The sequence below is a fragment of the Lepisosteus platostomus genome, chromosome 21 (assembly GCF_059453375.1).
Source record: "Lepisosteus platostomus isolate fLepPlt1 chromosome 21, fLepPlt1.hap1, whole genome shotgun sequence".
NCBI classification, from domain to species: domain Eukaryota; kingdom Metazoa; phylum Chordata; class Actinopteri; order Semionotiformes; family Lepisosteidae; genus Lepisosteus; species Lepisosteus platostomus.
Genome location: NC_142631.1, coordinates 2,542,179 through 2,558,814, shown reverse-complemented (window position 1 = coordinate 2,558,814; position 16,636 = coordinate 2,542,179). Strand labels below are relative to the sequence as shown.

The 16,636-nt window shown below is 51.9% G+C and overlaps 1 protein-coding gene across 2 annotated transcripts; it reads left to right on the top strand.

Moving 5' to 3' along the window:
• Positions 1 to 4: 4 nt before the first annotated feature.
• On the top strand, positions 5 to 16,544 carry crata (carnitine O-acetyltransferase a). 2 transcript variants are annotated; one of them, XM_088614807.1, is made up of 14 exons: positions 5 to 163; positions 1,375 to 1,653; positions 2,646 to 2,764; positions 4,657 to 4,710; positions 5,138 to 5,303; positions 5,907 to 6,081; positions 6,909 to 7,087; positions 7,995 to 8,095; positions 8,901 to 9,020; positions 9,824 to 9,946; positions 10,525 to 10,660; positions 11,513 to 11,575; positions 12,297 to 12,434; positions 13,323 to 16,544. In XM_088614807.1, exons 1-14 carry the CDS (start codon positions 137 to 139, stop codon positions 13,536 to 13,538), a joined length of 1,896 nt encoding a protein of 631 aa, XP_088470933.1. In that variant the 5' UTR covers positions 5 to 136; the 3' UTR covers positions 13,539 to 16,544. The 2 variants fall into 2 exon arrangements, with proteins under 2 accessions (XP_088470933.1, XP_088470934.1); XM_088614808.1 differs by lacking the exon at positions 5 to 163 and adding an exon at positions 201 to 427.
• Positions 16,545 to 16,636: the final 92 nt, after the last annotated feature.

Here is a 16,636-nt window from a genome sequence, read left to right as displayed (position 1 = left end):
CTGGCTGTCCATGATTTTGCGGGGCACATTTTATCAACAGGAGGGTAATGTGCAGCATTGTAACCTGCCCGTCCTTGAAGCTTGACAGCCAGAGAGAGCCGGTCACTCCTGTACTTTGGGGGCGTTTCTGCGAAATATGCTGGGTTTTTTAGCCAGAGCGATGGTGAGTTAGCACGACACGCAAGACACGCGGGGGGGTTCCTTATTTTGTACATCTCCGAATGTGGATTGTGTCGCTTGAATTTATCCCAGGCGTTTTCAGCGCTAGAAAACGGCTTTATAAAGCGAAAACGAAAGGGGCGAAAAACTCAAAAAGAGCTCTTCTGTGTTTACAACGTAGCTGCGGTAACGTCTCTCGCGAAAACTCGCCACTGTAAGAGGCTCGGAGCTGTGACAGACCGACTTTTCTGCGCAACTCGCAAACATGGTACATTTTGTGGTATTTAACCGAAGCCTTCGCGGTTCTCGAGGCTGTAATATTCCGTAATAATTGACTAGCCCGTCGTTTTCTTCTTTCTAGGAGGGAGTTTGTCCAGTGCCTTGAACCCTGTGACAATTGCACGCAGTTGTGTACAGTTTGAATGCAGCTCTGTGTCGCGTCGTTTTAATATCGCTGTTGCCAACGACTGTGCGTTTAATAACGTGTCGTAAACGTCGCATTGTACTGGCGGTTAACAACATGTGAAGGTTATTTTTTAGAAGTTGTGAGGGGGGGTCGCTTTTTATTGCGGGATGTTATTTATGGTTCTCGTGCGGTGTGCCAGGTCCTCGGTCTCGAACCCTGCTGTGGCTCGCGCCGGTGTCGGGTGTCCTGCCCACCCGTGTGCGTGCGTGTGTGTGTGTGGGAGCTGTTCTGCACCTCGTCGCTAAAAGCGAGGATTCACATTGCTGGAAACTCTCTGTCCAAAGTCCAAATGGGGACACGCAAGACCAGAGGGCGAGTGTTTAATGTATAATCCGGGGCCGACGTCGGGATTTCTTCTGCGAGCGTGTGGCAAAGTCCTCTTGAAAATAAAATCCCCCCCGGCAGTGAAACAGCTGCTATCTCCCTGGAGGAACCGGGATTCTAACCGGGAGGGGGGAGGGTCTCGCCTCTGGGTGGGGAAACTGGACTGTCACCCCCCAGAACTTGGTTTTTGGGGTTGGGCAGCCGGTTGACCTTTGACCCCCAGAGGGGGTGTTGTTCTCCTTTCAGAGGAGGTCTTGGTTCCTCTCCTCCGTTGTCTTCTGGCTTCTTCTCTTTCTGTATTACAACGCTATGTACCGTCACACGGCTTTGTTAAGCACCTTGGGGCCACCTTGTTGTGAAAGGCGCTATATTAAAAGTAATTGAATTGAATCGAATGGAATTTTTTTTTTTTTTTTTTTTTGCAGGCTAAGCAGGCCGCGCGGAAGCCCGCGGCCCTGGTGAGTCCCGTGTCGGTGACCCGGATCCCCGGCCGGTACCTGGCGCACCAGGAGGGGCTCCCCAAGCTGCCGGTGCCGCCCCTGCGGCAGACCCTGGAGCGCTACCTGCTGGCCCTGCGGCCCGTCGTGAGCGCCGAGGAGCTGGAGCACACCCGCGGCCTGGTCGAGGACTTCCAGCGGCCCGGGGGCGTGGGCGAGAGGCTGCAGAGGGGCCTGGAGCGCCGCGCCCGCAAGATGGAGAACTGGGTCAGTGCAGCTGGACGTCCTGAGCAGGCCTCGAAGCATTGCCCTCCTGTCCTCCCGTCTTCCCTCGTTTCAGACGGGTGAAGTCCAGGCGTTCGATAAGTCGCAAGTTTAGTAACGCTAAACTGTTAGCCTCCGTTTCCTCCGCCTTCCAGAGACGCACTGTACACGTGTGTGCGTCAGTGTGCTCGTCAGTGTGTGCATCGGTGTGCGCGTCTGTATGTACACGTGTGTGCGTCAGTGTGCTCGTCAGTGTGTGCATCGGTGTGCGCGTCTGTATGTACACGTGTGTGCATCAGTGTGCTCGTCAGTGTGTGCATCGGTGTGCGCGTCTGTATGTACACGTGCGTGCATCGGTGTGCGCGTCTGTATGTACACGTGTGTCTGCCCTGTGATGGGCCAGTCCAGGGTGTAGTCCTGTCTCCTGCCCCCTAGGCTGCGCCGACACTCACCAGGAATAATCGGCTTTCTGGTCATTTCTGATAATGAACTGATGGATGTAGAGGGATTTCAGGCTTCCCTGTCGAACAGTAGCGTGATGCAGGTTTTCAGATCTTGCACAGCACATGTAGTTTTTGTGTTGTAGCAGATATCTTTGGATGAATGAAATAAAAAAGCCTCCTGGCTCAGCTTTTCTGATGCAGTTCTTTATTTTGTTTTAATTGGGGGTAAGCTCAGAGGTGAACGACTCTAAGATATCGGGGCTTGTAAGTAGCACGTTCTCGGGGACTGCAGGGTCAGTCGCTTCGTGCTTTCTGCGTCTCTCATGGTGCACATCCCTTCGGCGCTCCGGTCTGTTCTCTGGCAGTCGTAACAAGAGGAGGACATTCTACCACACGCCGGGCCAGAACCGAGATCAAGGGCGAATCGAGTTCTGGTTCTGGTCTGCCTGTACGAAAGACTAGCTGTGACTGTTTGTGAGCTGGTGTGCAGAGAGATATCGGACTGTAACTGTGCGCGGGGGGGCCTGATTGTGTGTGTGTCTCTCCCTGCAGCTCTCAGACTGGTGGCTCCAGACTGCCTACCTGGAGTACCGGATGCCTGTGGTGATCCACTCCAGCCCTGGGGTGGTCCTGCCGCGTGCAGAGTTTCACGATCGCCAGGGACAGATATGGTGAGTCCAACAGGATGCCGGTTCAAAAGGGCGAGGGGGGTGGGACCGGGTGGGGGGGCTGGGCAGACGAGCTGTCCTCTGCGGCCTTTCTCCTGTCTCTCCATCCCCCATCTTTCCAAAGTAAAATTGCAAAATGGTTTCATTTGATATTTCTTTATCATTCCTGGTTTCCAGTTTGCTGAAGACCTCAGTCACGCGAAGAAAATCATATAGAATAAAAAGAAAAGGTCTCTGCTCTTGCTGGCTCCCATTTCCCAGTGGGTCTCCTCACAGAGAAGGACAGTTCTTCATTCCCCAGCCTAAAAAGCAGTTTCCTAATAAGTGCTCTCGGGGCTCTTAAGAATTCCTCACGTTGAGCTAATTAGCATTATTTATCATAGTAGGAGCCTTGTCTCGTTGAGAGGCATTTCTTCTAAAGGGATCTAAAGTAAAAAAAAAAACTGCCCAGGTTTTTAACTAATCTAGTCAAGGCCTGGTGCATAAAACTATAGGTGACTACTTAAAATTGCTGCCTGTCTTGGTTCGACATTAGACTCTCCTCATTTTGGTCAGTTCTTTGGAGAAATTAAGACTAGGTCTGAGCCAGGGACTAGTGCGCAACACTAAAGCTACAGAGGTTTAGCCTCATTCCTGAGCCATCTCTCGCTTGAACTCGGTGTTACCATGACAACCCCAGAGTGTCAGGAACCAAGCTCCTGCTACTGGGGGCACAGGAGAGAGCCAGCATCCAGAGATCGGCAGTGAAAGGCGCTGCAAGTTTAACTTTAATGTTGGAAAGCGTGAATTCTCAGCACAATAACATGTATTCACACATGCGCCGTCTTCCTCTAGTTTAGTGTCCCATTTTGATGAATGCACTTCAGCTGTTGCGTTTTTTCCCCCACATCGAATTAATTACGTTTCCTTTTTATTCTCCTGCCCGTGAAATGATTTCACGTTTTGCTGTTTCAGTAAAGACAGGCGTTAAGATAAACATTAGTTCACAAATCACTCGCCTTTGGGGGAAAGGGAGGGCATTAATAAAGCCCGTTTCTACTTGAAGGATGGAAATTGCCTGGGTGTTGTTTGTCGTCCCCTCTGCCAGCAGTAGCCATGGAAGCTGTTTAATCAGAGCTACAGACCATGACCTTTGCACAGGCTCACCTCTCACACAGTTGACTATTTTAAGCGCATGAGCTGTTCTGAGCAGCACCAGGGAAGGACCTCAGCAGAGTCTCTGAGCACAGAGAACGCTGTGTCAACAGTCCACAGAACAGATAATAACCGTGGCTTGGTAGCAAACTGGAAACACGCTCTCGGATGGATTATTGAACAAAGCCCCAGAGCGCGATCACTCATCAGCTTCTTTTCCCACTGAGCGCCAATGCAATGGAGCTGTAGTGCCTGCAGAGCAGAAAGAGCAATTGAAGACTTGCATTAAAAAGCAGTTTTAGTTCGTGTTGAGAAGACAGTATATACTGTAGCATGGCCTTGCAGGACAGCCGGCTGCTGCTCAGTGTGGTTATAATGGTTGCCCATTATAGTTATAACCATTATGACTGCATAGCACTCGGACCCGTCGTGGGATTTCAGAGCAGTAGCTTCCCGAGTGGCTTGTTCCAATGCATTTTTGAAAAGGAAATGCAATATCTAATTTAACTTCATTTAGTTTAATTGCATTTTAGCTTGACGCGCCGGTCTGGGCAAGATCGTTTTGAATAAAACGTGCAACTCTGGCGCCTGCAGTGGCTTTCTGTCGGCTCAGAAAACTGGAAAGGGTCAAACTGCCGGGCTGTGAGGGTGGGGGGGGGTCACCTGCTTTCCTGCAACAGGCTGAATAGAAGCTCAATTATAGGAGCAGCTCAGGTTATCAGGCCTAACTGGTCCTCTTCTTTTAAACCTCTTTTTTGCAGGTTTGCTGCCAAACTGATTGCGGGGGTTTTGGATTTCAAAACCATGATCGACAAGTGAGTGCCCCCAGTTCTCATCTCCCTTTGCAAGTGGCAGAACAGATTCCCCCCATTTTTTTTTTTTTGCACCAAAAAGGGGTCCCGCCAGCACTAGGTCATTTTGTGTGGTGGTAGTAAGTGTACCCCCATATTGAAATTGTTTCCTCGGGGAAGGCAGGTTTGCCTGCGTTAACTTGCGTGGAGGGATGTCTCTTAACTCTTACCTGTGTTCTCAGTGTTCATGCTTCACACTTGTTTGGTTGTCATCATGTATTGAAACACCAGTGGCACTCCCCCCTGTCTCGGGTGTCCTCCTGGATGTCTTGTCCTGTTTGTGGGGAGGGGAGGCTGGGTCAGGTACTGGGAAAGCCCCTGTGATCCAGCTCTCCGGCCTGAGCTCCGGGTTCCGCGGTGGTCAGCGCTGACCCGTGCGCCTGTGTTTCAGCGAGACCCTGCCCGTGGAGTACCTCGGCGGGAAACCGCTCTGCATGAACCAGTACTACCAGGTCCTGTCCTCCTGCCGCATCCCCGACCCCAAGAGAGACTCCGTGGTCAACTACGCGCGCAGCAAGAAGCCCCCCACCCACATCACGGTTGTGCACAACTTCCAGGTACCTCCCGCGGACTCTGCTTTCCGGCCTTCCTGTCCCCACCCCTTGGGGACTGCGCCTTCCTGGGCCTTCCTGGGCCCCTCCTTCCTGACCGTGCTCCTGGTGGACTCTGCCTTCTTGACATCACCGGTCACAGACCCCGCCCCTTAATAGATCTTGTCTTCCTGTCCCCTCCCCCGGTAGGCTCCGCCCTCCTGTCCCCTCCCCCGGTAGGCTCCGCCTTCCCACCCAATCCCTTCATTTACTCCATCCTCCCATCCTGTCCTCTCATAGACCCCGCCTTCCCTTGCCCACCCCCTCATAGACTCCTGTCCCCGCCCCTCAGGGGGACACATTTTCCCAGCTTGACCGGCTTCAGTGAAATTGTGCTGCAGAAGTGCTGACTCGCACAGCAGGCTTTTGCATTTTCAGTGATCTAGCTTTCCGGCCTTTATCAGCCTTATGAGTCCGTCCTCCCTACTTTCTATCTATCCATCCATCTACCTGCCTGTCTCTCCACGTGTCCATCTACACACCTGTCAGCATCTGTCTGCCTGCCTTCCTGTGCGCGTCTCCGCCTGTCCCAGTCTGTGCTGGGCTGACCCTCCTTTTCCTGCTCCGTAGTTCTTCGTCCTGGACGTTTACAACAGCGACGGCTCTCCCCTGACGGTCGACCAGATTTACATCCAGCTGGAGAAGATCTGGAACTCGTCCCTGCAGACCAACAAGGAGCCGATCGGGATCCTCACCTCCCAGCACCGCAACACCTGGGGGAAAGCCTACAACAACCTCATCAAGGGTGAGGGCGTCAGTCCCACGTGTCTGCGCTGACAGGCCTGTGGGCACGCGCGCTGACACACATGACAAGGCCTCTGCAGCTCTTGCCATTGATTGGCGGGATCGATTCAGTTCAGTTCACCTGTCACAATCGTATTTGCATATCCGCTCCAATGCCAAGGCATGAAGGAAAAGCCAACCTACTGTATAAACAGAACAGCAGCAGCAGCAGCAACAGCGAGAAGTTAAATAACATACAAATTTTAAAAACCACGTTGGCACATGCAGTGTGAGTGTGATTCTACTTGACTACATCAATTAGAAAATATCATGGAAAAAATGGACATTTTGTAGGACCTAGCTGTTCTTCCTGTATTCGTGTGGATTTCCTCTGGCTGCTCTGCTTTCCTCCCACAGTCCAAGCACACGCTGGTCGATTCATTGGCTGCTGGGAAAACTGGCCCTAGAGTGAGTGTGTGTGTCCTGTGATGGGACTGGTGTCCTGTCCGGGGCGTACCCTGCCTTGCGCCCATTGCCGGCTGGGATGGACTCCAGCTTCCCCGCTTGCAAGAAGTGGTTAGACAATAGATGGGTGGAAAACCTAGCTGTCAGGCCTGTGATCCTGTGATGGAGTTCAGCGATAGTGGCCTTGTGGCATTCTGTGTTGCAGGTGCACATTCTGCAGGTGTATCGGTCTAATATGTGCTTCATCGTAGGTCAGTGCTGAGGGTGGACAGTGCTGAACTGTGTCGGAGCTCTGTTTCAGGAGTGTTGCCGGCAGTTTCCGTTGAGAACTTACAGCAGGGATAGAGTCTTTGTGCTTCTCTCCCACCCCCCCCGGCCTTGCAGACAAGACGAACAAGGAGTCGGTGCGCGCCATTCAGAAGAGCATCTTCACGGTGTGCCTGGACGCGCCCAAGCCCCGCGTGTCCGACGAGCTGTACCGCAGCCGTGTGGGCGCCCAGATGCTGCACGGCGGGGGCAGCCGCTGGAACAGCGGCAACCGCTGGTTCGACAAGACCCTGCAGGTGAGACGCCCTGCCCGGGCGAGAGGGCAGGCGGTTGAGCTCCTCTGGCTTGCTTGATTGCCAGCGTACTGGTGCCTTTCATTCGAGGATCTCGGGGTATCATCCCTCAGCAGCATAGCTGGGCACCTTGTTCCAGACACCCACCACCCTTTGTGTAAAGAAGTGTTTCTCCGCATGTCCGTCTATGTGCCTGTCAGCCTCTCTGACTGCCTTCCTATCAAATGTGCTTCTGCCCAGCCTGGGTTTCTCAGTCGATTTGGACGATGGAGGGGAAAAAAAGCTTCTAGGAGTATAATTCCCCGTCTTGAAAAGTCCTGTTCCTGGTCTTATCAAGCTGTTTTCAGGTGGTATTAAAACAAGTGTAAGTCCTTGGCAGGAGTAGGCTTGGGGTTACAAAACGCTTCACTTAAGATCGAAGTTGGACTGCACCTTCTTTGAGTTTGTGCTGTGTACCTTGTACCTTGTCCATACCAGTGCATCATTTTTTTTTAAATCTTGCTACTCTAACAGACTGCTTTCGTCTAGCGCTTGACCTGTGGTTCAAAAAGTACAGTATTACTTTACAGTATTAAAAGTATTCTTGCTTTTAATGTTTTTGTGTGTGTGTGTGTGTAACCATGAACAGGGAGGCAGATTTGAGGAGAAATTAGAACCAGAATCTTTTGAATTTTGAGTGTCCACAACTGAGAAGGAGAAAATCAACATCAGGAGTGGTTACAAGGGATGTTCAAATGGCATTTTAGGGGTTTAAACAACCCTGTGGTGTAGAGAGTATTTACAGTGCTCCTCATGCTGTTCCAGCCCTGTCTGCTCATTGGTACTTCTGACGTGTTCAGAGCTGTATTGCTCCTGTGTTGGTGTCTTAATGGAGTTCCTAAAGAGCCTGCCTTGTTCCGGCTCTCTGCAGTTTATCATCGGAGAAGACGGGTCATGCGGCCTGATTTATGAGCACGCCCCCGCAGAAGGCCCGCCCATCGTGTCCCTGGTGGACCACGTGGTGGAGTACACGTGAGTGAGACCCCCGCTGTTGCCGCTGATCTCCGGCAGCCCCTCTGCGGCGCCGGCAGGTTTCTGGGCTCTCCATTAGGCGCGGTGACAACTACTCGTCCCGGGGCGATAGTAGAAAATAAAAATATCTTCCTCACCCTTGTGATGAAGACAAATGACAAATCCAGTGTTCTGAGTCACAGTGTAGTCCTGCATTGTGTCGTAAGAATCCGGAATAGAGTCCGGGTGGCCACAGCCTTTCCCAGGAATTCGATAATAGAGGGATGAGTCAAGCAGTCAGAATTAGTAGGACATATAACGGCGATTGTTTCAACTGTGCTGTGTTTGTCCAGTGTAATAGCTCCACTGTAACAGCTTGTAGAATGGAGTTTAAATGCTGCAAAATTTTTTGTTCCTGCTCCGTGCAGGCTGCTCTGCGGGACAGAAGGAGCTCTCCGCAGTCGTGCACAAGAGTTTGCTCTGCCAGTTGATAAGATACAAGCTATTAATTGGGTACAGTTGAGGGCTGTGGTTCATAATTGATCAAGCAAAGCTTAGTGTCGGCACAGATTTAACTAATTACAGATATTTAGTAATCAGATCCCAAGTCACGTCAGTTATTGATGCAATTTTGTTTCACTAAAACCTTAGTAACCACCTTAGTTGATCAAGCCCGGGAAAAACATTAACATTTCAATATGTCTAACTACAATACAAACACTTAGTGCCAAGCTTATTTCTTCCATGTATTTTATTTCAGAACTTGCACGTTTTAAGATTTTCCGGAAGGCGACGCGCTTGTTCTCTCCCCGTGTCTTCCCTGCAGGAAGCAATCGGAGATGGTGCGGTCTCCCATGATTCCCCTGCCCGCGCCGCAGAAACTGCGCTTCAACATCACGCCGGAGATCAAGAAGGACATCGAGAAGGCCAAGCAGAACCTCAACATGTGAGTGGGCATCTGTGTTCCTTTCGCACAACCTGTAAATTGCACTTGTGTAATTGATTGTATCCTAAATGTTTTTTTTTCTTTTCGTTCATCTAATCCCTATAAATTCCTGTCCCTCTACTCTTCTACCCCTCTTAACGAGCTCGCGGACAAAGCATGTCATTGCCGACAACACCGCTGTGTGCTGTACTGTTCGTGCATTGATAAATAAACCTTGATTGATTGATTGATTGTGTGTCCTCTGTACAGCACCCTCGGGGTTGAAATGAATTCCCACGCCTGGCTGGCCTGGATCAGCCTGCTCAAGGGATCAGGTCTTCTATCTGATAACCAATAACAGCACACTTATGCAAAGCATCAAGAAGTATGAATGAATGCACAAGACTGCAGACTTGGCCAGGGGACCCATTTCAGTTTGAACCAGGCCTTCGTTAGCAGAGAGGACACGCATTCACGTCTGCCTTACGTGTGAAAGGGACGCAGTTTGCCAGCTTTGAGTTGAAACTACACTTAAATTGCATATAGGAAGATGGGACCATGTTCGTACTGCTCCGTTAAAAAGTGAATGATGTATTGTCTCTATCATATCATGTGTCAAACCATTCTGCATTTGCGAATTGTGAATTGCCTTTTGTGATTGTGGTGTTGATTTCTTGCCTCATGCTCCTGCCGATGAGCTCGCCCCGAGTTCTGTAAGAGACTCGGGCAGCACCCCCACAGCTCTCGGGGTGTAGGGTCTTCCTGTGAGGCTGAGGTGGGATTCACTCTCTGCGCTCGTGTGTCGCACTGCTGTCGCCCCCCAGCATGGTGCAGGACCTGGACGTGAAAGTCAACGTCTTCTCTCACTTCGGGAAGAACTTCCCCAAGTCGCACAAGATGAGCCCCGACGCTTTCATTCAGATGGCTCTGCAGCTGGCTTACTACAGGTAACCCCCAGATAACAGCTCACCCCCCGAATACAGGTAACCCCCAAATCACAGCTCACTCCCCAACTACAGGTAACCCCCCGACTACAGGTAACCCCCAGATCACAGCTCACTCTCCGACTACAGGTAACCCCCCCCGACTACAACTCGCCCCCCGACTACAGCAAATACCCCGAATACAGTTAACCCCTGACCTACAGGTAACCCTCCCAATAACAGCTCACCCCCAGATTACAGCTCATGCCCCGACTACAGGTAACTCCCCAATTACAGCAAACACCCCGAATACAGTTAACCCCTAACCTACAGGTAACACCCCAATAACAGCTCACCCCCCAACTTCAGGTAACAGGGGGCGTTTCTGAGCTCGTGGATGAGCAGTGGGCAGGTTAGAGGAGCTTGTGTGTCTCTCCTCCTTCTCCATGCAGTTCCGGTTCCCGTGATTAAGGATTCAGAGAAACAATGGCTGATTGCCCATTTCATCAGTATAGAAGAACCGACCGCCCTCTTCTCTCCCTGCATTTCTCTGATTCGCTCTTTCTCTCTGACCTGTGTTGCTCTGCCTCGCTTTCCCCAAGAACGTACCACCGATGCTGTTCCACCTACGAGAGTGCTTCCCTGCGGATGTTCCGCCTGGGCCGCACGGACACCATCCGCTCCACGTCCGTCGACTCCCTGAACTTCGTGCAGGCCATGGACGACCCCGGCCAGCAGGTCAGTGAGCCTGCAGCAGCACCCATGAACATCGGCCTTCTGGTCATCGCAGAGAGCTTTCGCTGTCCTTCACCAGTATCCTCTCCTCTCCTGTCCTGTGGAATACGTCCACTGGGTGAAAAGAGAATGTGAGAATCTAGGATACAACCCAGAGGAGACCTGTGGCCCTTTGTAGTTTGTGTGGCTGCTAGTATTTTATTAACCTAAGGATGTCATCCAGTTCAAGACTTGAAAGAAACCAGGGAATCAGCTATCAGTGTCGACAATTTTTGTTCCACACCCCCACAACCCTTTACGTAAAGAATCACCTCCAGTTCCCAGCCTTAAATGCCCTTCCTAATGGCTTCCCCTTGTGTCCTCTGCTCCTTTTTCTTCACTGCCGATTTCTGGAGGTTATCAGTGATTTTTTTTTCCCCCCCACGTGCTCACGAATGCACTGATCTGTCTTGATAATCCGTCGATAAAATTGGGCGTCTGTCTGTGTGAGTTTTGGGACTGAATCGACGTATTGAAAACCCACAGTGACTTTCACAAAAGCTACACCTTGCAGTACAAATTGACAACCTAACCGTTATCTAGAGCATCCAGTATTAGGTTCTTAATTTCCAAGTCCTACAGACCTGCCCTTTAAAGCTTATGAAACAACTGTAAAGCAATGACTCCATTCTGATTCACTGCCTGCGCCCTGTTCTCATTCTACAAAGCGTCACGCACTATGCTTTGTGACTTGACACCGTCCGCAGCTGTTATTCCCATACTGTGATCCCTTTGTTTCGACGTACCTGAACCTCAGCCACTCCCAGAAATCCTTATTTTTTTTTGTCACTGTTCCTGATGTCTTTCTGTGCGCAGAAGCAGGAGAAGGTCGCGCTGCTGGACAAGGCGGTCAAGGCCCACAGAGCTTACACGGACATGGTAGGTGTGCTGGGGCAGCGGGGGCCTTTTGGGGTTCGAGTCTTTGCAAGGTCTCGGGGCTGGGCGACTTTCACTTTTAGAGAGTCGTGTCACGTCTTTTGTCAAACCGCTCTATATCATATGGTGTCTCGGGAGGCCGGAGCCTGCCCGGCAAGCAACGAGCGCAAGGCAGGGTACACCCTGGACAGGACGCCAGTCCATCGCAGGGCAGGTGAAAGCCAATCATACACGGGGACAGTTTGGAGGTCATGGTAAAGGCTGAGGGGGGAAATTTGGCCCGGACACCGGGATAACTCCCTACTCTTCTTGAGAAACGCCCGGGGATCTTTAATGACCCCTGAGAGTCAGGACCTCGGTTTAACGTCTCATCCGAAAGACGGCGCCCACGACAGTACAGTGTCCCCGCCACTATACCCGGGAATTAGGACCCACACAGACCACAGGGTGGGCGCCCCCTACTGGCCCCACTAACACCACTTCCAACGGCAAGCATAGCTTTCCCAGGAGGTCTCCCACCCAGGTACTGGCCAGGCTCACACCTGCTGGGCTCCAGTGGGGCGGCCAGTTGAGAGCCGCAGCTGGCTGGCTCTCCAGTGCCCGATCCAAAACGGGCATCGCCGCGTCGTCCGGCCCGCTCCGGCCCGCTCGCCGGACAGGCGCGAGGGATCGCAGGGAGCGCTCTCTCAGGGCCGCCGCGGTTCTCCCTCTCTCCTGTCCGCAGGCCATCCACGGCCAGGCCATCGACCGGCACCTGCTCGGGCTGCGGCTGCAGAGCATCGAGGACCTGACCAGCATGCCGGAGATCTTCATGGACACCTCCTACGCCGTCGCCCTGCACTTCAACCTCTCCACTAGCCAGGTACGGCTGGCAGGAGGGGGGGGTCCGTGTTCTCAGAGCGCCGCCTGTGGTGTGGGCGGAGCCGGGCCTGGCCAGCAGGATGCCAGAGCGGGGAGAGATTGAGGTGGAGGAGTTTGCTGCCGCATGTGTGCGCTCGCTGGGATTCGTATCGGCGCCCACGGCTCAGGACGTGCAACAGCACGACAGACAACGCCACACAATGTAGACAGCACATTGCCAAACGGCACAAAATAAATTGTAAGAACAATAAATGCATGGTACAGAACAATATGTGGTAGTAAGAAAGAACTTGGTAGTCCAAGTCAAAGTGCACAGTGCAGACGTGCATTCTGAGTCCTGAGGCATTGCACAGTTGGCTGTTTAGACTTGGAGATCTCCCAGCTGCAGTTCCAAAGTCGTTTTCGAGCCATTACTAAAGAAACAGTTGCATTAGTAGAAATACCCTGATGTATTCTCATGCTCTTTTGCACGTTTTGGCGTTTGTGAATATTCAGACAGGCCCGTCTCGCTTGCTTGCTAAAGCAACAGAGATAGAGATCACCTATACAATTTCTTGCATTAGGAGTTTGTCTTTTCCCAGACCCCAGCTTGCTCTCCCTGAGACACACAGACAGGGAGAGAAGCTGGGGGTCAGAGCGCAGGGTCAGCCATTTATACGGCGCCCCTGGAGCAGCTGGGGTGAAGGGCCTTGCTCAGGGGCCCAACAGAGTAGAATTCCTCTGCCGGCCGCGGGATACGAACCGGCCACCTCCCAGCCACAGAGCCAGAAAGCAGCAGTGAACAGGAGGCCAGGCTGCGGTGCTCTCTGTCTGCTCGCCCTGCTTTGTCCACTAGGGGGAGCACGTAACAAAAACCGCAAGTCACCGCAGGGCTTTTATCTCTGCCAAGGTGCCAGCCAAGACGGACTGCGTGATGTGCTTCGGACCGGTGGTCCCGGACGGGTACGGCGTCTGCTACAACCCGATGGACGACCACATCAACTTCGCCGTGTCCGCCTTCAACAGCTGCGCCGAGACCAACGCGGCCCGGCTCTCCCAGTCGCTGGAGGAGGCCCTGGTGGACATGCGGGCCCTGCTGGAGCAGGCGCCCAGGGCCAAGCTGTGAAGCCGCTGCGCCGGCTGCGTCGGCTGCACTAGCTGCGTCAGCTGCACCAGCTGCGAGCCGACGTCCTCCCAGTGCAGAAACACGGGCAGGGGGCGCTGCAATCAGACCTGTACGGCTTCCCATTGGACACAGCAAACCTCTGGCACAGGAACCGAAGTGCAGAGGACACTTCTACTCCAGAAACCCCCCACCTTGTGTGACCGAGACGTAGGGGGAGAATGAAGACTTGTGATGAGAAAACTGCAGAGAAAACAGAGGAGCCCAGCATGATAGACAAGCAAAGATTCCTGCGATACAGTGGAACCACTGGAGTACAAGATGGATAATTGCTGGAATGCACAAAAACTTGACTGGCCCGCTACATTTTGGGGGAGCTCAGTTTCACCCCCCCCCCCCCCCCATGTCATGCCTGGTGGAAATGCACGTACCCCTTTACTTTGTGGGTGCCGATGACAGAAGAGATACAGGGGGCATTTTTCCAGCTCCCTTAAAAGAGACGATTCACTTTTCCCCCCCGTTTTATCAGGCAATGTCTGCTAAATGGGTTGACTGAGCGTCATGTTGCTGTTGTGCCTTCTGATTTCATTTGTTCGCCTTGACTTCCCCCCCCTACGGGGTAAATCTGGGGAGAGAGGGGGTACGCCGCGTCACAGTGGAGGTGGAGGACTGCTGCGTGGACCCGTGCTCCTTTCTCGTTTGCATGCTCACGAGCCGACGGCCGGAGAAAGAGGGGTGCTGTGTGGACTTCCTGCTATCCCAGCATTCCCGGTCCACTTCCTGTGCTCGTCCATCTTGAGCAAGGAGGCAGGGGGGGGGGGGCGGCTTTCCCAGGGTGGATTCTGGATTGGTTTGGGGCTGATCAGTTTGGGGGTAAAAACTGACGTGGCCTTGGATGTCTCGGCACCCACCTGATAAAAAGCTTCTACTGCAAAATATTTTAAAGAAATATGTATTTCCGTAATAGGCTTTCTTTCAGACTGTAAAAAGGCCACTCTAGTATATTTTTGCAATACAATTAAAATTCCACAGAGGCCACTGGGATTGGGAATTCTTCGGATATAAGTATTAAGAAACGCTTCATGACAGCAGTGGCCGCTGGCGATCATGACATAAACGACACTGCTATCAGCGGCGTCATGATTTGCACGTGACTGTGGTACCAGCCTTTCACACATTTTTAGCCCTTTAACGCTAGGCGGTGCGGGCAGAAATCTCTCCCCAGCACTCTGCCAGCTCGTGAGACATACGCGCTTACAGATGGTTCACCTGCAGTGCAGCCCACTTTCAAGGCTGGACAGCTGTAATTGTTGATATCGTTTGATATGGTAACATGGAGTCCTTTTGTATCTGATCAGTATTAATACGCTAAAAGTCTTTTGCTTCTGTTTACGGTGCAGTTGGTAGTGAGAGAGACTTCATAGGGGGCTGCAAGACTTTTTGGCAGCCACAGGAAAATGTCAGATTTACAGCTGCTCAGTGCCGCCTACTGAGGCTCATTGAGTGTGCCTGGCTTAACGCAGTGCAAGACTCCAGCACTGATGCTTTCCGCCTGTTTTCTGTCTATTCATTTTGAATTGAAAATATAAATATAGTAAGGTACTTTGAAGGATGCTGGTGCTTCTGCATTCTTTCTGACAATGCACAGGAATGCACAGGAAATGAAACATTAAAGCGCCCTCTGCCATTACTGATGTCGTTCCATGTTCAAGATGAGGGTTCTTCGGTGTTTATTCACACTTTGGTTTTTGTGCACTACAACAGCAGCTCAAGGTTGACGAGCGCAGGTTGACGTTGTACTTGCTAGCAGAGAGCTGGCTGGCCCGGGTCCCAGAGAGCCACACTCCAGTGGGCCTCGCCAGTCACCCCAAGATCCGTGATTTGTAGAGAGCCGGAGCACCTGTGAGCTCTGATCAGTTTAGCCCGTTACCTGGCCCGGTTACCTCGGCACTGGCCCACTGTAGCATTTGGCAGCCTGGTGGGGCTGTTGGCTTTTCTCTGTCAAGACATCTCTGAGCTGCTTCATCAAACAAAGCACCTGCTTCGGGAGCCTAGATGAATGTGGACCAAGACCTTCAAAATCTTCTGGATCAGGGGCTCCCCAGGACTGGCATTGGGGACGCCCTGTCTATAGCTCCCATGTGTGCTTGTCCCAGAGGAAAGAAGCCGATCGCAATCCTGAGCCCTGGTCACTCCAGAACCACCCGGCTTCAGTTCCAGAGCTCGGAGTTAATTAAGGTTACAGACGGAGACGGCAGAGTGCAAGATCCCTAAGACCGTATGTTCAGCATGCGCTGTCCCATAACCTGCCCTGACTTCCAAAGCAGGGAGGCAGCAGGGCAGTTTAATGGGTTGGGGGCCCAGACCCCATGGGCTTGAGCCTGATCTCGGGTGTCGTCCGCACTGTGCCCAGACTGCCTGAGCCACCCCCTCCCCTGTGTGTTTCTGAGGGCAACCTGAAATCTGTGACCGAGCAAAGGGTCAGATTTCGGGTTCTGGCGGCTGCTGGGTTGTGTCCCACCCTACTTCAATGGTTACACAGCGGATCTGATTAAATGATGAGCTGCGGAACTGTAACAATTTGAACTAGGCTGCAAGGTGACTTACAGGTAACTGTGGCTTTAATGAAATGAGTGCCATTAGATGGCCGGAGCTGGAGTTAGTGTCTCGATTTTCAGTTCATTGGAAAGGGTTGTGAAGCCCTGACTTGTGCTGTTCTCACTTAATTTTCCTGACACACTGCACTGTGTCCATGCAGCTGATGCCTGCATTTACATTCTCACACTTCAGAGCTGTTTTAATTAAGAAAAAAAAACACGTTTGGTTTGTTTTCTGGCTTTCCTATGAATTCAAATTTTAAGAGTGTGTTAATAGCAGAGATGTTTTTACTACTATGAACGTGTTGCAAATGAGATTTTCCTGAGTTTCCTCTGTGCCTTGTGACTGTACTGTCAGTGCACTATGAGTTCAAGTCTGTTAATGCACATCAATAAAATTAGAGTTTATAAACCTGCTCGCCGGAGAATTCTTCTGTAAGTTTTCGATACTGATTTAAAAGTAAAAAGAAATGGTTTTTAAGCGAGAAAGCAAGAAACTGGAAA

Coding starts and splice junctions, on each gene's coding strand:
- crata (XM_088614807.1), top strand. CDS start 137: ATGCTGGGTTTTTTAGCCAGAGCGATG. Junction 4,711..5,137: donor TTCAAAACCATGATCGACAA/GTGAGTGCCCCC, acceptor CCTGTGTTTCAG/CGAGACCCTGCCCGTGGAGT. Junction 8,096..8,900: donor GACCACGTGGTGGAGTACAC/GTGAGTGAGACC, acceptor TCTTCCCTGCAG/GAAGCAATCGGAGATGGTGC.